The following is a 24,847-nucleotide window of genomic DNA, read 5'->3' on the forward strand; positions in this document are numbered from 1 at the left end:
CAGAAACGCAGCGTTACTACGGGAAAGTAACGGTAATCTAATTACTGTTTTTGCAATAGTAATCCCTTACTTTACTCGTTACTTGAAAAAAGTAATCAGATTACAGTAACGCGTTACGCGTTACTGCCCATCTCTGCTAATCAGTGTCAGTGCGCCCCAGGGCAACTGTGGCTACAATGTTGTTTCCCATCACCAGTGTGTGAATGTGTTTGTGAATGGGTGGACTGTATGTAGTGTAAAGCACTTTGGGGTCCTTAGGGACTAAGTAAAGCGCTATACAAATACAGGCCATTTTCCATTTAATACACAGTCTGTGATTGCTTCACATTGTTAGTTTACTCTGCCTGTCTGTGGGTTTTTGTCCAACTTGGAGTGAACAAAAGCAGAAACAGTAAAAAACGTAAACTGTGAAAGTCTAGTTTATTTCATGAATACAAAAGAAAAACATTTACAGTCAGCAGAAAAAAGTAGCATACATGCATGATAAAATGGATACTGCTATATAACATGGACAGTCAGAGTAAAATTCATTGTCTTACCACTTAAGATATGTTTTAAACTTAAAAAGAAAAACACACTGAAATTAGTTTCTGTATTTGCCTGTAAGTCTTGTATACAATGTGGAATGTTAAACCATGTTCAGCGGTCCCCAAGCCCCAGGCCATGGACCGGTACCAGTCCATGAGTTGTTTGGTACCGGGCCGCGAGAGTTGAGGCTTGGGCGTGAAATTTATGGTTTTCATTAACTCTCTTTGCCTGGGTCTTTTCCCCATGTTGTAGTTGTGTGTCTTATTTTGAAAGAAACATCTACATGTTACCATAGTGACCAGAGAGCATTAAGGGGCAGAGAGGAGGATGTTGCTCTCAATCTTGTGGGCGCATTTCCGGAGGACGCTGCTAATAAAGTTACACGATTACACGGTGAATTCACGTTTATTATTTTATTTACAAAATTCCAGTGTTTGTCTTGGTCATATCATTTTATTTTGTTGTATTTATCCGCCTTAAAAGTCAGTCCATGAAAATATTGTCTGACATTAAACCAGTCCGTGGCGCAAAAAAGGCTGGGGACTGCTGCTGTAGATAGTTAATAAATCTGTTTATCTGTTTTTTCAGACCTCTGACCCTGAAACCAGAAGAGGATCTTTCTGTCTCTTCAGATTCATTGTGATCCAGTGATGGGAGTGATTTCATGATCACGCTGATGTTTGCTCAGAGCAGATAATGAAGTGAATGTTTTTGCACATTGGTAATAGTGAAACAATTTATTTGCAGCGTGGGATTGTTTGTGTTTGGAGTATGAACTGAGCTTACCGAAACTTTTGTCACACTGGTCACAGCTGAAGTTCCCTTCAATGTGTGTACGTTCATGATTGTTACGACTCCCTGAGTACGAGAAACTTCTGTCACAGTGTCTGCACTTGTATGGTTTCTCTCTTGGGTGGACTCGTTTGTGTCTATTAAGCTCACCTGCAGAGGTGTAGGATGACCCACACTGGTCACAGATGTGCTTTTTAACCCCACTGTGACAAAGTTCATGGTTTTTTAATTCACTTATAGTGGGGAAGCCGCTCCCACATTCTTTGCAGTAGTTCATTTTGTCTCCAGTGTGTCTACGTTGATGTATTTTCAGGCTCTTTTGATTACTGTAAGTTTTTCCACAAAGGTCACAGCGAAACTCTTTCCCACCACCACAGTGACGACAGGGTTGAGAACTGGATCCATCTGTGTCGCTCTGCTTCAAAACAAAGACACAAAGACAGTGTAAGTCAGTCCTTCAACATTTTAATCCAGAATGAAGCTTGAAATAAAGAGCATCTTTGCCAACATCCAGTTACATTTTACTGTCACAGTGAAACTATACACACAGCTTGGTTGCATTGATAGAGAAGCCACTGAAGCAGCTCAGCGCCTTTGTGAACGAGGTGCAGCGAACAAATACTGTCAAATACTGCGTGAGTCATGGCACCACTTACCTCAACATCCAGTTGTGAAAGCTGCATCAACCTGAGCCAAAAAGTGATCGAGCTGGAACAAAGGATATCAGAAGGCAGAGGGATAGGCCATTTCAGCCGTCTGCTCAGCCTTAACACCTGGCTTTCCTCCCCCTGTGTCTCCCATGGTGTGGGTTTTATTAACAATTTTGATGCCTTCTGGGAGAGGAGGCATCTTTTTGGGGCAGACGGGCTCCACCTCAACGCCTGGGGATGCCGTCTGCTGTCCGCCAATTTACCATTTGGTGTACAGCACTCCCGCACACCGCCCTGTCATTACTCAAACCGACATTACCTGCTGATCTATCCGCCACTGACTGATGTCCCCCTGGTCCCAGCTCCTATATCTGTTCAACTTTTAACAGTAATACACAAAAACTCTGGACTTGGACCTCTCTCTCCCACAGTCAACATAATACCCGTCATAATCACAAACAGAGAGCAACACAATTATCATAAATCCAGTAACTCCAAAAACATTAATAACCTCCGGCCTCTTCAAAAATGTCAACATGCCAACCTCTGGATGTCGGGAGTTTTGATCTCCTCCATACCTGCTTCATGCCCTGGTGGACGGGGCTATGGCCCCCCCACACCCTCTAGCAGATCATTACATGAAGGAACCTTTTAAATACAAGCGCGTCCATGCTCACAGGTGTACACACGGGTGATCACACACACAAACTACACCCTTTTTGGCTCCTACCTCAAAACACACTGTGTTCTGTTGATCTTATGTGCTGCACAATAATGTTTAATATTTTGGTTTTATTGTTATATTCCCATAGATCATCGTCCTGTTGTTTATTCTATCTTCTACTTGTTTTCTTTCTCAACAGGTGATCCAGGTGATTGATATATGTATTTTTTGTCTGCTTATTTTGTTGGTTTTTGTTTTTTTGCCCTTTATCCTTGTCCCTCTTCTCTGCTGTTTTTCCCTCTTTCTTTCTCCCCTTTCTCTTCCTCAGTCAAGTCTGTCCTGTATTTAGCAAGTGAAAATAAAAAATAAAATAAACAATAAAAGGTGAATCAAACAGACCATTACGGCAAAGCTGGGATGGTCAATTTGGTAAAGTAAATCTGTTGGGCATCTTTCTTCGCCTTTAGACAATAATTCTGATGGCAAAAGAGCCAAACGGGACAGGCAAAAAAAAGAGAGTGTGGGGAGTGAGTTGGAGGGTGGGGTGGGCTGCTTTTAACCATGTAAAGCACTTTGTGCTACATTTCTGTATGAAAAGTGCTTTATAAATAAAGATTGATTGATTGGTTGATACTTTGAGGACATGTAAATAAAACTAACAGACTATTAAAGTAAGTTGATTCTGAATGTGTGGTAGGATGCACTGATTGCTTTTAGTTAGATGACCCTCCTGTTGTTCAGTTAGTGAATACAAGTAAAATAGAGCAGTTCTGATATGTACAATATATATTTTTAAATGTATTTTGCCATGTATGAAACTTGCAAGTGGGTAACAAGAGGGGGCCATGTGAGAGTCAAGTGACCAGGGACTGAGACTCCACTGAGGGTGAAGCCAAAACTAAAGCCAGATGTCTGGCAGCACATAAAGTCAAAATCAAATTCAGTCTAAACTAATTGGATCGGGACCTTGTGAATCAGAACTGAATGAGTTTTAGAAATCAGTGACAATACCCAGCCCTATTGTCTGTGAAGGTTTTCCCAGATTTTAAAGCCCTAAGGGTTTAAAAACGCTGAGACTCTCTACCAAATCAAGTGAATTAAATTGGGACCTTGTGAATGGAACTAATTGTTCTAAAGACTGAAGAAGTTTTGGTGGGGGGGATGGTCACATCTGGCAGGAGCTTTCTTCTCTCAGGAACTCTCTGCAGGAGGGGGAGATACAGGAGAGGTGGAGGAAGATCTCAGCCTGGGCGTTTACCGTCTTATGTAGTCTGGAAGATGTGTGGTTGGTGGGGTGGGTGCAGTTTTCTCTGTGGTGGGGTTGGGTGGACTGTCCAGGGCTCTGTGGAGCCGGGGGGCGCTACTGCACTGGGCCCCGGTCTGATGGGCCTGGGCCCCCCTTCCCTGGCGGGTCGCGGAGGGTGGGAGTGCCTACTGGGGTCAGCGGGGGAGCTGGCCCCAGGGAGGGGTTACCTGCCCCTCCCTTCCTTCCCTCCCCATCTCCAGCTGCCTCCCTCTTCCCGCTCCTCCACAACCACCCACACATGCAGGGCCTTGGAGTGGGGGTATGTCACCAGGGTGCAGAGGAGGCTACCCCCCCCCCTGTCCCCTTCTGGCTGCCTCTGCCTCAATTTTATCCCACATCTTAGACATTCACATTATTCACACTCTCATTACACATACATATAGGATCTTGGGGGTGGGCACAATCACGGAGTCCAAATCACCATCAGGGTGTATACCTCACCCCTGACGTCGTTGCCCACCTCTCAATTTTAAATACACTTAGTCATTGAGGGTTAGCAGGAGGGGCTATGCGCTTACCTGCTGCTCCTTGGCAGGTAGCTCCATGCCCTCCTGGGTTTTAATTGCACCTTAGAACACATATGCATCAACACTACAATGAGCGGGTGGAGGGAGGTTTGGAGTCTTCTCCCACCCCCATTCTCTGCGGCCTGCTGGAGCGGGAGGGCTAGTAGGAGGAGTTGGCCGTCCGACTGCGGTCTGGGGTGTGGGGCCTCCCTGCTGCTGCGGAGTCGGGGTGGTCTGCCTCTCCCCACCGCAGGGAAAAGGGTAACACCACCTGGGTCTGGGTGCAATTCCCCCCTCCAGGGGCAAGGGTACCTAGACCCGGATTGTAGAGTACGCTTGGGGAGTGTGATTATGTGTACAGCGTCTCTTTATGTCTGTCTCCACGTTGGTTGAGTGTGGAGTGAGTGCATATGAGAGCATGAGGGTGGGAATGGATGTTTGTGTCTGTGTGTGCCTGTATGTCTGTGTCTATATGTCAGGTTGGGTATCAGACGCCACCTCTCTGGGGACACCTCAGGCCCTCCAAGGTTTGGAGGCCTATCTCCACCCACCACCACTTCCCCTGCCGGTGGCGGACTCCCTCAGGTGTCGGTGTGTTGGTGGTTCTTTGTGTCTGGGGGTGGGCGTCCGGGTACACACCGGCTCACTCCTTGGCGGCCGCTTGTCGGGGCCTGGGGCCTGGGGCTCGCTCGGGCCCCCTTTGGAGGTGGGGTGCCCCCGGCCTCTCGGCCTAGGGCTCGGTCACTCAGGCGCAGCTGGGGGCCGGCGGAGCTCACGGGCGCGTCACTGCAACCCCCCCTGGCTTCTGCTCCGCGGCTGCTGAGTGAGCCCTCATCTGGGACTCTCCTCAGCTCTTACTGGAACAGTGGCGCGGCTGCCCCTCTGTTGGTCTTCCATGGTCTTTTGTGTTCTGGGGGCCTCTGGATGTCTGGAGTTTTGATCTCCTCCATACCCGCTTCACACCCTGGAGGACGGGGCTGAGGCCCCCCCACACTCCCTAGCAGATCATTACATGGAGAAACCTTTGGAATGCAAGCATGCTGATCCACACAGGTATGCACACATGGGTATTCACAGACGCGGACTAAAGCTTTCTTGGCTGCTGCCTCAAAGCACACTGTGCGCTGTCTATCTTGCGTGCTGCACAATATTGTTTATTACTTAGTAAATACTGATATCTATGACTAGCTAGTTTATTGTGATGGTGCTTTGTTTTCTCTATTATTATGTTGCTCTTTGTTGTTTGCTGTCTCCTCTGTTTGTTTGTTTGTTTGTTTGTTTTTTTTTCTCCATACAGGTGACCCAGGAGTTTTTTTTTTTTTTTTTTGTCTCTCTTCCCCCCCCTTCTCACCGTCTCTTCTCCCCTTTGGTTTTCTTTTTTTCTCTCCCCCTCTCTCTCTCATTCATTCCCCCTGTCCTATTTATAAAAAAAAATAAATAAATAAAAAAAAAAAAAAAAAAAAAAATGACAAAGGATGAACTGAAGCTCTGCCATCACGTAATGTCGCAAAAAAAAAAAAAAAAAAAAAAAAAAAAAAAAAAAGACTGAAGAAGTTTCTCGGATGAGAGGTGAAACGTCTTCAAGAAACTTAAAGAAGGCCGAATGCTTTTCTTTACAAGCTCCTTAGACTACCCATCCCTATAATCTACATGAAGGTTGAGGTTGGAAAATTACAAATAATTTAAACAATGCTTCAAAAAAATGCAACTGTACCTCAAACATGGATACCAAGTAACAGGAATCATTGTTTTTAGTAAGATGACTTATTATGTTCTTTACGGACATCCAGTCGATGCCTTTGCATCCAGTGGAATTACTAACATGCTAACACAATTTAATTAACAGAGTTGTTCCAAACACTCAGTCTAAAATAAGAAGATAATAATATAAATACATACCTCACAGTAACTGCACTTGTAGAGTTACTTTCTGGTGTGGATCTCTTGGTGTTTTCTCAGGGACTTTGGAGATTTGAAAGTCTTATCACACAGGTCACATTTATAAGGTCTCTCCTCATTGTGGGTAAACATGTGGCGTTGTAACTGTGCATCTGTTGTAAACAGTTTCCCACACTGAACACAGCAGCAAACATCATGTCCAGTGTGAATCCGTTGGTGAATATTTCGGGTCCCTAGCCGACTGAAAGTGTCTCCACAAATGTCACATCTATACGCTTTGATTCCAGAGTGGGTAACTCGATGACGTTTTAAGGTGCAACTGAGAGCAAAAGATTTACCACACTGATCACAGCTGTATGCTTTAACTCCACTGTGGATGAGTTGGTGTGTTTTTAAGTGTCCAAGTTGGGTGAAAGATTTTTCACACAAGTCACAGCTGTACGGTTTAATTCCACTGTGGATGAGTTGGTGTGCTCTCAGGTGTTTAGCCTTGATAAAACCCTTCCCACAATCGTCACAGGTGTGTTTCTTCTCTCCCTTTCTTCTGTGAGGTTTGTCGGCCTCCTGAGAGCGCTGACTTCTCGCTCCACGTTGGTCCTGCAGTGACAGAGATACAAACAGAGGCAGTGAGTGAAATGCAGTCGTGGAACAAACTGAAACTCCATAACCTGCACACAGGTTCAATAACAGAGATATTCTTGCTCACCTTTTGGGTTGAAGTCATTGTTTCCTCTGTAGTGGCTGAGCTGAGTCTAAATGGCTCGTCTCCTCCTGATGATCAGCTGGAACACAAAACATATTTATATGTGTTAGAGTATTTTAAGCTTTTATTGTCATGAAATGTAACTGAGTGATATACTGATAAGTGTTTAATATTTCTGCTTATGCAAACGTCTTTCTATCATGAACTCTCTGAACAGTGTGCCACCACTGTTTGAGGAGATCACAAGGGATGTGTGCAAATATAACCATCCTTGCAAGAGCTCATTTCTTTAAGCATATTCTAGTTGTCAGCACATAGCAACAGAAGGTTTGCCATAGATAGCGTACAAAGCATTAACCACAATAAGTTGTGAAAACCAGCTGTTATTGTTAGATTAAGTTCCAGGAACTGCATGTTCTCCACCCACGAGTGAAGGGCGTGCAGCTAAGTTCCTGTTTTATCTGTGCGTTTCACCATGTACCATGAAGTATAAATAAAGACGTAAGACCAGTGCGGGGTGTGAGTATCTGTTGAACTCTCACCCGTGCACGTTAAACTGTTGAAGTGTCTGAGTGTCGTTTCTTCACCCGAGTGTTTTGATAATTGTTTAATCCCTGACAATATGTATTCCACCCGTGACAAAAAGAAGCTGAGATGGAAAGCTCGAATCCACTCAAACTGAATGTCTTCAGTCAGTGTGTCAGCCTCCAGTTAACAATGACAGTGAGAAACTGCACTACTGAACCTCCACCAACTGAGTAACTGCAGTTTGGTGCTTCATTTGAACCTTATAGATTTTATTAAACAAAATGTATAGAAAACTCTACAAAACAGAACAGCATGCAGGGAGCGGACTCTTCGCTGTAATTTTTTGTTGTGCATAAGAATCCACATGTTCCTCTTGTTATAAGATTAGCAGGACTGCTCACTTATGCTTTTACATGTTGGTCTGTTAAAAGGTCACGCCATAAATGGAGTGACTGGAAATGTAGTTAAAAGGTCAGAGCCATATAATATATGCCAGCATTTAGGGTCCTTTCCACAACACCACACGATTGCTGCCACAACCGTGACACCACCATTCAATACCCAACAGGATTAAAAACATAATTCTTCCCCCAAATCACCAAGAGCTGCACATTAACCACCACCATTTATTTTAATTCTCAGTGCTTTCAAACATGAACTTTCATCTCTGTTTCATTAGCTTTTGTTAACATCTGTTGTTAACATCTGTTGTTAACATCGGGGCGATTGTGGCTCAAGAGTTGGCAGTTCGTCTTGTAATCGGAAGGTTGCTGGTTCAAGCCCCAGCTACGACAGTCTCGGTTGTTGTGTCCTTGGGCAAGACACTTCACCCATTGTGTTCAGAGGGCCCGGTGGCAACAGTGTCCGACAGCCTCGCCTCTGTAGCTTGCCATCACCAGTGTGTGGGTGACTGAATGTGTAAAGCGCTATACAAATACAGGCCATTTACCATCTTCCTGTGCATCACTTTACAACAGCCAGACTCATTAAAATGAGACTGTAGGAGTTTACAGCCTCTCATGTGTTCATCCACAGCAGCTGGACTATAAAATTTATTGTGACCCTGATACTGCAGCAGATCGCTCTGACTTCCTGTTATCACTTCAAACACTCTCTCACTCTTCTCTCAACGTGTTCACAATAAACTGTGAACAGACACCGAGGAGAGCAGCAGAAGACCTCATTCAGGAGCTAAACTCAACATGAACTGAACTCACAGTAAAGTTAGCTCGGTGCTTACCTTTAGATGAGCCCACAAACCGAGAGAAACTCCGCGATGAAGCTGCAACTCTTTCCAAACACAGGAAACAGATCAGGGAGCAGAGACCCACGTGGTTCACGCTGATCTCAGCTACGATCCAGGAGACAAGGGTGGGCAGATCGATGCAGATATCGATCAGGACGTTGGTAGTGGTTTATGATCGATGCTTTAGTTCGTTTCTCTCCTCTAAGTTCACTACTTTACTCCCGTTTCATGACAAAGCAGCTCTCTCTGCTCGACTCCTCTCCTGCGCACGCACACACACTTTGCTCCGCCCCCTTTTTCCTGCTCATCTGTGGTTTGTTGCTGTGTGGTCACGCGACACAGCTGCGTAGCGTAACCACGCGGAGTTTTTTTTTTTTTTTTTTTTTTCAAAAGTACCGCCTATCTCCTTTTGCTAACCTCTTTTCCTTATGCCCGGCTTACACTGTGCGATTTTTTCAGTCGCGCGATTCAGCTCCTGCTCAAACTGCACGATTTACTCGCAGGGGTTAGATGTTCGTAAGTCACGATGCAGGGTCTCACACTATACGGCCCGATGCTCTGATGCGACCTGAGTGCTCACACTGTGCGTCCATGAAATGAAGGTTAGAACCAGGGGCGATTCTAGAATCAGAGCTTTGGGGGTGCTGAGCACCCAGAGAGCTGCCCAGCCAGGCAAAATAAACTTTACACGTCACGATGAGACTTCTTCCCTGTCTCTGTCAGTCCCTGCATCCTTAAATGTCTCCAGTTGTCCCGAGTTCTCTGTGACTGTCTCCTTGGTGCATTTAAACCCCTGTTCCTCCCTGTCCTCGTCGTCTGTTGTCTTCTTCTCCGTTATGAGTCATCATAATTTTATCCTCTCTGTGCAAGTCAGCAAATTTCTTTATTAAATCATAAGATTCCTAAATTCATCAAGTCTCTCTGTGCCTGGGTCCTCGTCTCAAAACATGACATCACTGTTTTGTACATTTTAACACAATTTAATCCCACATTTGTGAAAGAAAAACACTTTTTTGGAAAGTCTGTAACAAAACCATCAAATCTGATAAAGGTTATTTAAATGCTGCAAAAGAAGAATGGATTGGAACAAAAAAAAAATACATATCCTAACCTTAATTACTGGGGAAGAATAATGAATGATACTCATAGTGAGTAAAAAGTAAACTGACTGCATTTTTTGGACAGAGATTCACTTTTGTTAGGGAAAATATTCTAAAACACTTCTTCAGCAAAGACTCAGAGAAGAGAAACACACAGAACTCTTGCTAGCAAGGGCAGCTCCCTACTAAGAGACTCGCGCCGAGCACTGCCCCGGTCTTTATTTTATACTTCAGTGTGTGTGTGTGTGTGTGTGTGTGTGTGTGTGTGTGTGTGTGTGTGTGTGTGTCTGATCAAAGGGTCATATACATGAAAGCACAAAGGGAAAACATCCTTGGTCAGGAAGAGGGTAGCCTCACCCTAGATAACACGGTGAGGAAGTCAAGCAGTTAAAGCACTTAGACTAGAACAGACGTAACTACGTTAATCCTACCATAAAACAATAAGACAAGGTACAAGCTCTCATGCTCCCAGGACGTGGGGGTGCATTCCTGGGGTGCACACCAAGCCTGCAGCCTGCTAGAGATCACACACAATTGATTATATGCCTCTAAGTATACATGGTTGAATATTTCCTAATACAAATAACTACATGCAGTATTCTACCATATGCAAACTAAAAGATTATACTGACTACTAAATACAATTTTCCCTTGACAACTTTTAATGTGTATGTATAATATAATACAGATACATAAAAAACACTCCCAAAACAGAATAAATTATTACAAATAATTATTACATACTTTTGCAAGCCAAACGGTTCATTCATTTATGAAATTTTGCAAGGACAATATGTATGATGCTTACCGTTTATTAAAGATCAGTATCCTGAAATGCAAAGAATTCAATTGCTGGATCGGCGGACAGAGGCGGTTTCTCGCAAGTTAAGTAGATTTTTTTAAGGCGGTTTATCCCGGAGTCGCAAAAGTATGATGTCACAACAATGTGTTTGGTCACTTGCAATGTTGAACCTGGAACAACATTTATTATGATGATGTGGGAACACCGACACGAGGATATCAGATAGTGCCGATGAAAACGTCATCGTGGGAAGGAGAATTGCTAAGGACTCAGGAAAAGAGAAGAGAGGTGCTGAGAGTTGGAACAGCCTCACACTCATCCCTCTGTAACAATGTTACACCCGGGTGGGATTCTTATGGAGGACCACAAGAATCACACACATAGAAATAAAGAATTCTCGCTTAAATAATGATTTGTGCAATAAAATATGAATTTGTAAATTCATCCACAATGTAAAGCTTGAAATTAGAACCAGCACTGTGCCCTGTAACATTTATACACAGTGTATGAGCAATTGCTGCAACCTACAGCCTTTAAACTTATAATTAAAATGCTGACAGTAAACTCATCAGTAGAGGTGGGCAGGGGCGGTCCTAGCCTGTTTGGTACCCTGAGCAAACACTCCCTCTTTTTACTTTGACTTCAGAAAAGCAGCAAGCAGCCACACTGAGGGCTCTCGCGCTCACTTTTCGTGTATAGAATTTAGAAAAAACATCGCTGCAAATTCTAAGTCTGTGTTATAATGTCTGGTCTTTTCGTGTTTGTTGGATTGTTTTTATTTTGTTTTATTTTGCGAGTTGGATATTAGGTGCTGCTCCAACCAGCCAGAGAATCCCCCCCCCTGCCCCTCTCCTCCCTATGTTTGGCAAGCAGCAGGGGCACCTCGCAAATGGAAGGCGCCTTTACTCCCAGCAAATGGGCGATAGAAAACCGATCGGTGCCTATGCCATCGGGGCAATCGTGCCTCAAAGATTTGGCAGTTTGTTTTGTGACCGGAAGGTTGCCGGTTCGAGCCCCGGCTCGGACAGTCTCGGTCGTTGTGTCCTTGGGCAAGACACTTCAACTACCGCCTACTGGTGATGGCCAGAGGGGCCGATGGGGCGATATGGCAGCCTCGCTTCTGTCAGTCTACCCCAGGGCAGCTGTGGCTACAACTGTAGCTGCCTCCACCAGTGTGTGAATGTGAGAGTGAATGAATAGTGGAATTGTAAAGCGCTTTGAGGGCCCCGAAAAGTGCTATATAAATGCAATCCATTATTATTATTATCCCAAAAATACGTTGGCAGTATGTCAGGGCAGCATGAGTACGAGAAACTTTTTTCTTATTTATTTATTTTTTTCCTTTTATTCCCCAAAAAACAAAAAACAAAAACAACTATCAGAACCACAACAAAGGAAAAACAAAAAAAAACAAAAACAAAAATAACATAATAAGCAGTCTGAGACATGTAAACAGAAAACTAATACAGTATGGTAAATAATTTGGTCTACCACGCATTTACACATTTGTCCTGACAAACCCAACCCGCCATTGGAGTGGGCCTGCCCCTCTCACTATGGTTGTCTTCAGATCATCAGATAAGTAATCCATTACAGGGCGCCACATATCCAAAAAAATATCATCATTGCCACTTAATTTTGCACTCAGTCTTTCCATTGGTAAAGCTCTAAAGATTTCTTTATACCACTGAGTTATTGTTGGTAGTTTTCCATTAATCCAATTGAAAATAATACATTTTCTTGCCATAAATAATCATTTACATAGTAGTTTATATTTATCATATTCTTTAAACTAAAAAAAAAACCCCACTACAATGACAGTTTTTGTGTTTTCATGAATGTCTTATATGCAACTATATTTCAAGTGTTTTTCAGTTCTTTGTTTCAAATCTATATGCCAACAAATCATTTATACTAAATGGCTTTTTTAAATGAGTGATAGCTTGGACGTTATGTTCCTCACAGAATCCTGGCAGAGGGTGAAGAAATTGGACCTGTCTCAATATGCGTACTTGTGTTCTCGTGTACTCGTGATTAGGGATGGGTACCGGTATCCGGTGCGATGATGGCACAGGTTCTGACGTGAACGGTAGTAACCAGACCGATAAGCTGCGCACATTTCGGTGCTTTATTTCGGTGTTTTTTTTCCTGAGATGTCACACACTTTGGATTCCAGCCAATCATTTTACCTTTGCGAGCGTAGTAGGCGGGCCCAGGTACGTACGTTCAGTTAGAGCAGAGCTACAGATTAAAAATGCCCAAGGTGAAGCGGTCAAAGTCTGGCTGTACTTCACAGAAAAAGATGCAAACTCAGGAGCCTGCAACAAGTGCTTTAAGCTGATACTGTGATACTGTCAAAGGAGGTAACACCTCGAATCTGATGAAACACCTGATGACGTATAGCATTTTGTTACAAGCTGAGAAATGCGCCGTATTTGAGAGCTTGCTGCGAGACCTCACACCGAGCGCATCTACTGCAGGTATGGTGCCTGTTATCGGACCCGGAGTTAGCAACATCCCCAAAAACCCGAAGAGGAGAGTCCTGGCCCCCAGCCCTGCCAGTGTAGCAGAAATGATGAGGATGATGATGCAGCAGCAGCCGTTCTTCTCTGCGTGAGTAGCTTAATGTTGTTCGTGTGTAATTTACGTTGAGTAGGCTAACCACGTTATTACATTAATGCATGTAAGGTGAACTAGCAAACATCATCATAGCTACATGCGGCTGTCTTCTTGTTTGATGGCAGATACTCCCTTCACCCTGGCCAAAAAGGCTAAAATGACCAAAGAAAAAGAGGAAAACAGCTAAACATGAGAAGTTTTTGGCCAAGAGTGATGCCATAAATCCCCTGTAGCTGCAGAAAAGGCTAACATTGTTATCTTTTTATAAAAAAAACAGCTGAACATGAGAGGTTTTTGGACCAATTTTGTGTTCTCCATTCTTTAAGCACCGGTTCGAGCACCGTTTAAGCACCGTTTCAAAACTACCGGTTTGGTACTGGTATCGGATAAAACCTAAACGATACCCATCCCTACTCATGACACGTCATCAGTACTGTTCCAATTCAAAGTACGCTGTCGCTACCCGATCCATACCATGCATGCGCAAATCTTACGTCATTTCTTCTCTTTGCCAACATTGCGACAGTATTATTTGAGTGACACGGTTAGCGTCCAGTTAGCTCCTAGCCTCCTTTTCGACTGCCCGGGACATTTAAACAACAGATAATCCGTATACAAACAAATTCATGCTTTTCTCCTTAACAGAGAGCGTCCCCCAATTAAACAACAACACTTTAAAATAAGAAGAATGGCGCCTAATGACAGACTTAATAATACAGCTCTAGTAATATGTCACATGAAGATTCATCACCCAGATTAAGTGTTTACTGACAATTGACAGTGATAGCGGAAATCCTCATCACTATTCCAACAATCCTCTCCACACAGACAAGTATAAACACACTCGACTATCACTAAATCAAATTTAACACGCCCAGTTCAGTTAAAAAAAGGGTTCATTCGCTCGGTCAGCAGGTGGCAGTATCCTCGTACACTGGGGAGTAAACTGCCATTAAAAGAAACAGAAGAAGAAGAAAACATCTGCACATCCGCGGTACGAATCGTGTAGACCCGATTTGTACGGTCTGACTTTGCACATACATGTGCAGTAAGGATCGGGGAGTCCTGATCTGTGGCTATCTTTTTATTTTTCATTTTTCTCTACGTTAAATATAAATGTTTCATTATAACATTTTAAGAGATACTTAATATTGTTAACATCTTAACAGATACTCTGACCCGTAACTATCATAAATGAGCAGAAATAGTGGCCTTTCGCACATGTGTGGTACCGATCGGGTTTCCAGTACGGATCAGGTAGTGACAGTGACATGCGCATCAAGCAGAGAACGCAAAAAATTCCCAGATGTGTTCTCGCTCCGCCCATTTTATCGAGCATGCATTGGTGGTGACTTGTGTGAACTTGGTACAGCTAAATATCCCAGAATGCATTTTGTCCAAAATTTAAACACGGCAACGGCGGAGGAGCGTGGCTAAATTTTTTTAAATATTACTCTTTCTGGGTCACAAAATAAACTTTTAAGTTATTTTCAGGATAGAATGTAGTTGTGTAAACTTCAAATATCTGCTTGATTTATCAAGATATCCCATACATACAAAAGTGCTTCGACGTTTCCGGAGATGCCTGTTACCCACCAGCTTGATAGCAGACTGCGAGGTCAAGGATCACTAGAGCCCAGCGAGAACAGACTCCCACACATCGTTTTCAACCCCCCCTCGGCCTTTTTCCTACTCAGGTTAAACATGATATACAAGTCTCTTAGATAACTTCCAAATCTTAATGTTTGGTCTACTTCAAAGTTTTATTTGAGTAAATCGGTTTGGCTGAGATTAAAGTTAAGCTTCATAACATATTAATCAGTTAAATTAAGAGGGGACGGCAGTCAAAACTCCGAACCTGTGACATCATCCGTTTGGCATCGGTTGGACAAAGAGCGATTCAGAAGACCCCTGTGAAAAGACCATCGAGGGAACAGTTCACCCTGCCTGGGATATGGTTACCGGGGACACGCCTTGGAGTCAGGCCCGGGGAGGGTGCCCGAGGGCGAGCGTATGCTGGCCGGGCCTTAGTCCATGGGGACACACCCCGAAAAAGGGACAGGGGTCCATCTTCCTGCAGGCCCACCACCCGCAGGAGGCACGGTAGGGGTCGGGTGCAATGCGAGTCAGGCGGTGGCCAGGAGCGGAGGCCCTGGCAGACTGATCCCCAGCTACCAAGACTGACACTTATCAGTTGGCTTTAAAAGATATTTCTATAACTTTATAATACAAGTATTACAACTAAACACTACTGTTTTCTGAGGGGGGATTATGTAAATGTGACAGGAATAACATTTCAGAGCAATAAAATCCATTAAAATTAAAACACAAAAACTTGATGTACACATCTATATTTGCATCTTATTAAATTTAAGATTCAGGATTATTTACTGCAGGTTCAGAAATCAGAGCTACCTTGTGAGATCCAAGTGTGACATCAGCTGACACTCTTTACAGGAGATTCCATCTGAACTCTGTGGAGCCTGATCTCAAGGTTTTTAAGTCTGACCCTGAAACCAGGGGTTCGTTCTTCGTACCTCGCTTACTACATCCAAGATCAAATCATCGCGCCAACTTTGAGCTCGCTATTCCGGTTCCCCGAACACACCTGTTGTTGACGATTAGTATAGCTGGATGAAGTAATGCGAGATCACTGGGTGGCTTAACAGGGGCTACGCATCGATAGTAGAAACATTGATCGGCAACCCTTTGATTGGTCGGCGAAAATGTCGAAGGAGCGCGCTCGGTATTTTTCGGCAGCAGAGCAAGAACTCTTGATTGAGGGATTTCAGGAGTTTCAGAGTTTAATTAAAACGCAAGGGAACACTGCAAAGGCTGCAAAAGCAAGGAGAGAGGGCTGGCAGGAAGTTGCTGACAAATTAAACTCGTAAGTAATTTAATAATAATAATAATAATGGATTGGATTTATATAGCACTTTTCAAGGCACCCAAAGCGCTTTACAATGCCACTATTCATTCACTCTCACATTCACACACTGGTGGAGGCAGCTACAGTTGTAGCCACAGCTGCCCTGGGGCAGACTGACAGAAGCCAGGCTGCCATATCGCACCATCGGCCCCTCTGGCCATCAGCAGTAGGTGGTAGGGTAAATTTATTATATTATATTACATTATATCCTCTTTCACATTAGAGCCACGACAGGACCCACTAGAACATGGGAACAAGTAAAAGTGAAATATTAGAATATTCTATAGAATGGTAATATTTATCACTTATATTGCTTTTCGTCTCTTGGAAAGAGACCCTGAAATAATCTGTTTGTTTATAACAGCAACCAAGAAAAGGGCAGAGCAACAAAAGACAGGTGGTGGTCCTGCACCCCCTCGTCAACAAGTTGGTTAAGTGAATAATACCCTCACGGGAAAATCGATATCTCTCTATGAGCACACTCTCGCGCTGAGCTAAAGGATCCTGTCTATCCCGCAATATACGCTGAATTCTGAGGACTCTCCTTATCAATCTTGCACCTTCCGCAATGGGTGGCTCGCGTATACGGACAGGACATGGCTGCGACAGGCTTCCCAAATCCACCTTCGCTTTTATAGCCGTGGTCTCTCATCTTGATTACACGAAGTAATTTACTATTACTACTCTAAAATAAGAATTACATCTGTAATAATCACATACATGTAATAGAATGATTAATAGTACATTTCCCTTTGTTAGGAAATGACCTGTATGTATCTGTATGAAATCAATAAAAGGATCAAGTGCTGCATTGTCTTTAGTTACATTGATGATATTTATTTATGGTGAAACAGTGGTAAAATATCGCTGTTGCTTTCGTATACATGAAGCGGACATACCTGAGTGGCCGCGATCTAATCTTGTTTACATAAAGTAAACCTGCTCCCGAGCAGGTTTACGCTTACGGCTCTGTTGCTATGACAGCAAGTCCCGGATGAGCTTCGGAGAACCGAACGATCCAAGATCACGCGAAATGGTCAACAATCAAATCCAGCTAACTTACTTAGCGAGGTACGAAGAACGGGCCCCAGAAGAGGATCTTTCTGTCTCTGCAGAGTCATTGTGATTCAGTAATAGGAATGATTTAATGATCACGCTTACTCTGTTTGCACAGAGCAGATAATGTATAATGAGAATGGGATCGTTTGTGTTCGGAGTATGAACTGAGATTCTTGAAGCTCTTGTCACACTGGTCACAGCTGAAGTTCCCTTCAACATGTGTACGTTCATGAAGGTTACGACTGCTCGATTGTGAGAACCTTTTGTTACAGTGTCTACACTTGTATGGTTTCTCTCCTGTGTGGACTCGTTTATGTCTTTTAAGCTGGTAAGCACTGGTTACAGGCGTGCTTTTAAACCCCACCGTGGAACAGTTCATGTTGTTTAAAATCAGATTGAGTGGGGAAGCCTCTTCCACATTCTTTACAGTAGATCATTTTGTCTTGTGTGTGTCTAAGCTGATGCTTTTTTAGGCTTCGTTGCTGGTTGAAAGTTTTTCCACAAAGGTCACAACGAAACGCTTTCCCACCACCACACTGACAATAGGGTTGAAAACTGGATCCATCTGTGTCACTCTGCTTCTAAACAAAGACACAAAGACAGTGTGAGTCAGTCCTTCAACATTTTAATCCTGAACGCCACCTGAAATAAAGAGCATCTCTGACAACATCCAATTATATTTTACTGTTTACATTATAACAGCTTAATGGGCTACAATAAATGTCTGTGATGCAGAGGAACAGCAAGAAGCACTGCTACCCTGGCTGCAAACAGACTCTCACCATACTTATACATACATAGGACATTTAAATAAAACTTGGAGACTATTAAAAGTCAGCTGATTCTGAGGGGGTCAGGTGGGATACACTGATTGGTTTTAGTTAGATAACCCTCCTATTGTTAAGTTAGTGAATACAAGTAAAATTGACTGGTTCATATAGAGCACTTTTCCACTCTGAGCACTCAAAGCACCTTATACAACATACCTTACTCACACATTCACAGAAATTATTAGGAAAGGAAATTTCAGGAGATTTTTAAATATATTTCTTTTTTTGAAACTTGGAAGTGAGAGTTAAGTGAGCTGGGACTGAGACCACAAATAAAACCAGATGTCCATGTGCAAAATGGAGGAAATATACTGTGAAATACCACAAATCTCAGAAATAAAATTTAAAAAGTACCATAAGTAACTGTGTTAAGATCTGTTCTTTATTTGGAAATGAATATATTTATTTTACAGGGTTCCTCTACACTATATATATCCATGCTAAATGGAATAATTATAATAGTCAAAATCAAACTGAATCAGAATTTAAAGGAGTTGTAAAATCATACCCAGTCTGTGAAGGTTCTCAGGCGTACATTATCGTAGTCTAAGGAGCTTGTAAAGAAAAGCATCTGGAGTTTTTAAAGTTTCTCAAAGATGTTTCACCTCCCATCCGAGAAGATCAATTAGTGCCATTTACAAGATCCATATTCCATTCGATCCAGTTACTGCAGAGTGACTGGAATTAAGGTGACTTTCCACCAGTTGCTCTTAGGACTAATTTAAATAATGCTTCAAAACAATTGCAACTGTAAATCCTCAAATATGGATACAAAGTAACAGTAATAATTGCTGTTAGTTAGATGACTCATCATGTTCTTTACTGACATTTTCCAAATTCCAGTAGATGCCATTCAGTCCAGTAGAATTACTAACATGCTAACACAATTTAATGAGCCAAACAGTGACACTGAAATTAGAAGATATAAATATAAATACATACCTCACAGTAACTGCACTTGTAGAGTTTCTTTCTGGTGTGGATCTGTTGGTGTATTTTCAGGTAACGTGGAGATTTAAAAGCCTTATCACACAGGTCACATTTATAAGGTCTCTCCTCAGTGTGGCTAAGCATGTGGCTTTGTAACTGTGCATCTGTTGTAAACGGTTTCCAACACTGATCACAGCAGTAAACATCCTGTCCAGTGTGAATGCGGATGTGTCTATTTAGGTCCCCATTGCGACTGAAAGTTTTTCCACAAATGTCACATCTGTACTTATTAATTCCAGAGTGGGTAACTAGATGATTCTGTAAGTGGCTACTGTGAGTAAAAGCTCTGCCACACTGATCGCAGCTGTGTGCTTTAACTCCACTGTGGATGAGTTGGTGTGCTTTTAAGTGTCGAGCCTGGGTAAAAGATTTCCCACACAAGTCACACGTGTACGCTTTAACTCCACTGTGGATGAGTTGGTGTGTTTTTAAGCTTTGAGCCTGGGTAAAAGCATTTCCACACAAGTCACAGGTGTACGGTTTAACTACACTGTGGATGAGTTGGTGTCTTTTCAAGCTTCCAGGGTGGGTAAAAAAATCTCCACACAAGTCACAGTTGTACTGTTTAATTCCACTGTGGATGAGTTGGTGTCTCTTTAAGTGTACAGCCTGGTTGAAAAACTTTCGACACAACTCACAGCTGTAAGCTTTAACTCCACTGTGGGTCAGCTGGTGTCGTTTCAAGTTTCCAGCCAGGGTAAAAGATTTTCCACACAACTCACAGCTGTAAGCTTTAACTCGACTGTGGATGAGTTGGTGTGTTTTTAAGCTGTCGGCCCGAGTAAAATCCTTCCCACACTCCTCACAGCTGTATGTTTTCTCTCCCTTTCTTCTGTGAGGTTTGTCGGCCTCCTGAGAGCGCTGACTTCTCGCTCCATGTTGGTCCTGCAGTGACAGAGATACAAACAGAGGCAGTGAGTGAAATGCAGTCGTGGAACAAACTGAAACTCCATTAGTGGAATCAAAGAGGTCAACAAACACATTGTAGGTGTGTTACCACCACCTTCTGCTGATATTATCACATTACAATGATATGCTACAATGAGAGTTGTAACGTCCACAGTGATATTCTTGCTCACCTTTTGGGTTGAAGTCATTGTTTCCTCTGTAGTGGCTGAGCTGAGTCTAAATGGCTCGTCTCCTCCTGATGATCAGCTGGAACAAAAATATATTTATATGTATTTCATCCTTGACCAAAAGAAGCTGAGATGGAAAGCTCAAATCCACTCAAACTAAATGTCTTCAGTCAGTGTGTCAGCCTTCAGTTAACAACAGTGGTGAGAAACTGCAGTAATAAACCTCCACTGACTGAGTAACTGCAGTTTGGTGCTTCATTTGAACCTCATAGATTTTATTAAACAAAATGGATAAAAAAAATACTCTACAAAACAGAAGGTGAGCTGATAGTAAGAGGGTCATCATCTCAAACTACATCAAGATTCTCAGACCATGTCATGGTTCACTTGATCCCTGCAAACAGGCACAAACTGAAACTGTCTTAAGCTTTTGTAAAGACACTGAAGCAGTGGACTGATGAGGCTGTGGAGAATCTGCAGGTGTGTCTGGACTGCACCGACTGGCAGGTTTTCAGGATTGTTATTAACAATTTGGATTACTATAGAGATGCTGTGACGTCCTGTAACATCAGCATCTGTGAGGACAGCTGCACAGCATCACACACCAGGGTGAGTTAGAATACTGACGAGCTCTGGTTCACAGCTAAGCTAAAGGGGAGACAGTTTCTTTTTTTCCCACTTTGGCTCTCGGAGGAGACGGACACCTCTTTCACGCTCTCCTCCCGGTTATCTTCCCTGCTCGCTTGCTTCTATGTCGTTGTCTGGTCTTGTCTGAGTCAAACCCTGAGAGAGTGTCTCATTCTCACTCTTGTTCTCTAAAACCTAAAGAAGAACTATGAATTTGATCAACTGGTCCCTTAACGCAATTGGCACTCTATTCTCAACGAGAAGCCTGGGTTCGGGAGAGCCCGAGTGTCCTGAAGGGACGTTCCCTGCTGGATACACGATGGACGGGTGGCAGAAGTGGCATGTTGTGTGCCTAGCGGGACTGTCTATCGAGGATATTGGAGACATCTACCTATTTGGAACCATGATAACAGGATTCTTGCTGATCGGAGCTGGCATGGCCCTGGCTTATCGGAAATTGAAGAAAGTGGTGACTGCTGTTCAAACCGGCACAAGGCTAGCCGCTATGATCGAAAGTGTGGGAAGAGCTGTGAGTGCTGGGACTGTTCTTACTGAACAAAATATGGGAAAGATCTTGGAGGAGCTCACAGCTCTTAAACGGGAGATACACCTGGAGACCAGTGATGGACATTAAGAACAACTGTAAAATTGATGCAGTCTGTTCGTCCGAAAACAACATAACCATGATTTCTCATGCGGCTACCCCCCACCCTGAAGGCGCCAGCTGGACACTTGAAGGCTGAGGCGAACAACAACAATTCTTCCCTCAGATATGATAACGAGAACGAGCTGACTCTCTTGCCTGATTCTTCATTGCCACCTCAGTAGGCTGCGGACTGTTGATCTTTGCCTAATAGGCGGAAGGCCACTTTCTCAGGCTGAACACAGGACACGCATCCCGAAACGCACACACACATGTACACTGATACGCCCTCACCACCACCCTCCCTTACTCGAATCCAACGCCTCCCCATGCTTACCTCCCATGTGGACAGCGGCTCAACCGGAGTCGGGATCGCAAGATTGCAGATGCAGCTGTGCACACGGCATACTCCCCCATGTTGCTTGTCTGTGTTTTATGGTGTTATGGTATGATAATATCGGTGCTTACTTTATCTGCTATGGAGTTCTTGTTTTCTTCTCATGCTGACTCCCTTTTGGAAACCAGCAATTTCAGTTGCAGGCAACTGCAACCGACAAATAAAGGCATTCATTCATTCCTTGTTCAGGTTTAGTGAGGCTAAACTCCAAAAACTGTTTTCAGCTAATGACTCTGATTCTGTCTGGAAAACACTCAGACAGTGAACCAAGCACAAACCTAAAGACCCCACTCTACCAACATTTCACACCTAGTCATCAGTCTACCAACAATGACCTGTTACTCCCCCACCCAAGACATTCAACACCTTCAGCAACCCCTGTGATTATAAAACACGGCCTGGACATGATCACCACTTCATTAAGTTGCTTGAAGACGTTTCACCTCTCGTCTGAGAAGCTTCTTCAGTTCTAGGTTCAAATGGTGGAGAGTCCCAGATTTTATGGTGTGTTCACACCGAATGCAGTAGACACGACCAAAACGCGCCAGACGCCCCTAGCTTGACGCATGCAAATTCGCACCTCGACGCGTGTCCAACGTGAATTATTGAAGTGGAAATGTGGGAGGAAGTTGTGCCAGACGGTATGTTTGCAAGATGGCAGCTGTCGAGCTAGCGTTTGAAGAGAGAGTCTCCCTTTTCTATTTACTGTGGAGAACAGAGCAGCGGCGTAAAGGACGTCCTCACCGTACCTGGGTCCATCAGGTCCTCCAGAGGCGTGAGCAGTTTGGTGAGTTTCACCATTTGCTCCAGGTGCTGCCCCTGGACGACGGGGCAGCTCCTGGAACTAACCTCTCTTTATTCTCTTAAATAATTGGTCATCACTATGTTGGTCATCACTATGTTGCTATACATTAGTATTAGTATTTTCATTAGTATAATATGAAATAAATTCTACATGTGTCAAGTTCTGTGCCAATATCTGCTGTGTAGTAGAACTGAGACATTAGTCATTACAAAAATTTATTTCAAATAATATTAAAATTCTCAAACAGAAAAACATTAAACATAAATATAAACAACATAACTATTTACAGAGAGACTGGAATAAAAAGGACCCAGCTTAAAGTGGAAGACCCTCAGGGAGAAGGAGAAAAATAAGAACATTGTCTCTGCCCTGGAGAGCTGCTGCCTCATCAGAAAACTACTGATTGCTCGGGTCACTTCAAATATAAATGAGGCTGTAGGCACCGTGGTGGGGGGGCGGCATCACGGGCATCGGCAAAAGAAAAAAAAAAAAAAAAAAAAAAAAAAAAAAAAAAAAAAAAATGCTCATACTCATGCTCCCCAGCCAGCGCATATTGGGAATGGCATACGCACCGATCGGTTTTCTATCGCCCATTTGCTGGGAGTAAGGGCGCCCTTCGTTTGCGAGGTGCGCCTGCTGCTTGCGGCACAGAGAGGAGAGGGCGGGGCGGCGGCTGGAGCAGCATCTAATAACCAACTCGCAAAATAAAACAAAATAAAAACAAACCAACAAACACTAAAACACCAGACATCATGATACAGACTTATAATTTGCACCCATGTTTTTCCTCGGTGCTCCTGCTCGCTGCTGTAGTCAAAGTAAACTTTATTGTCATCTCCGCTACAGACAGTCCAGAGAGACGAGACGACGAGGCTCCAGTTACAGCAGTGCAAGTAAACAAACAATAAATATAAGAAGAGTAAGAAAATAAATATACACATTAGGACTCGGGGTAAAGGATCAATAACAATTTAAAACTTATAATTTACAGTTTGATGATTTAAAGTCTCACACACAACCCATCGAAAGGGGAGGGGGTCCTGCTGCTTCCAGATAGAGCACATTTCATTCATAATGATGTAAATCCAAGCCTATTATGGATTCATGATTTGAATCCTGGGTTGTGTGAAATCTCAGAAATGCACCCTAGACTAAGTGAACCTGTGAACTAAGGTGTAGGTCTGTTGTGTTATGTTGTGGTGATCCTCGGGTTGAGGAATGGGTGTTCATACTGGAGTGCAAAATTAAAACCAATGTAAGATGGACAAGAAAAGTTCAAAGCCATCAGGTGCTCAGTTTAGAGAAAAGAGGAGGAGAAACGAGCAAAAGATGCAGGTAAGCAGACGTGTGATTGGATAATGGCAGCTCATCCTGAACCAATCAGAGTCAGAATACTTTATTAATCCCTAAGGAAATAATGTGGGTTACAGTTGCTCCAAGAAGAAATGGTAAAAATAGCAACAGCAACAGACTAAACTGCAAACAGTACATTATGTTACAGATTTTAGTATTAATTAGTCATTGTCACTTGTTGATTTGTCCTGTTCTCATTGTATGACGAATTATGATGGCTGTTTGGTAGCAGTTTGCATACAATGTATACTCTCTCTCTCTCTTCATATGTGTGTGTACAACAGTTTTATGTTAATGTACAATCCTTAATATGTTTTGTGCGTGGGGGGGGGGGGGGGGGGGGGGAGGGAGTGTTCGCCCAGGGCGCCAAACAGGCTACGACCGCCACTGTTCAGGAGCTAAACTCAACATGAACTGAACTCACAGTAAAGTTAGCTCGGTGCTTACCTTTAGATGAGCCCACAAACCGAGAGAAACTCCGCGATGAAGCCGGAACTCTTTCCAAACACAGGAAACAGATCAGGGAGCAGAGACCCACGTGGTTCACGCTGATCTCAGCTACGATCCAGGAGACAAGGGTGGGCAGATCGATGCAGATATCGATCAGGACGTTGGTAGTGGTTTATGATCGATGCTTTAGTTTGTTTCTCTCCTCTAAGTTCACTACTTTACTCCCGTTTCATGAAAAAGCAGCTCTCTCTGCTCGACTCCTCTCCTGCACACATTTGCTCCGCCCCACTCTTCCGACTCTGCTGTGGTTTGTTACTGTGCGGTCACGTGACTCAGCTGCGCAGC

The 24,847-nt window shown here is 43.5% G+C and overlaps 1 protein-coding gene across 4 annotated transcripts; it reads right to left on the reverse strand.

The window, feature by feature from the left end:
• Positions 1-401: 401 nt before the first annotated feature.
• On the reverse strand, positions 402-24,788 carry LOC308386419 (uncharacterized protein). 4 transcript variants are annotated; one of them, XM_080865924.1, is made up of 8 exons: positions 24,500-24,788; positions 23,272-23,395; positions 20,231-20,306; positions 19,104-20,036; positions 8,817-17,912; positions 7,052-7,127; positions 6,346-6,942; positions 402-1,738 (listed from the first exon to the last, which is right to left on the reverse strand). In XM_080865924.1, the coding sequence occupies exons 3-5, from the start codon at positions 20,246-20,248 to the stop codon at positions 17,685-17,687; spliced, it is 1,179 nt and encodes a 392-aa protein (XP_080722050.1). In that variant the 5' UTR covers positions 20,249-20,306; positions 23,272-23,395; positions 24,500-24,788; the 3' UTR covers positions 402-1,738; positions 6,346-6,942; positions 7,052-7,127; positions 8,817-17,684. The 4 variants fall into 4 exon arrangements, with proteins under 4 accessions (XP_080722050.1, XP_080722052.1, XP_080722051.1 ...); XM_080865926.1 differs by lacking the exon at positions 23,272-23,395 and having other exon boundaries at positions 8,817-17,909; XM_080865925.1 differs by lacking the exon at positions 23,272-23,395 and having other exon boundaries at positions 402-1,735.
• Positions 24,789-24,847: the final 59 nt, after the last annotated feature.

This window comes from Rhamphochromis sp. 'chilingali', assembly GCF_963969265.1.
Source record: "Rhamphochromis sp. 'chilingali' genome assembly, chromosome: 18".
Lineage (NCBI taxonomy): Eukaryota > Metazoa > Chordata > Actinopteri > Cichliformes > Cichlidae > Rhamphochromis > Rhamphochromis sp. 'chilingali'.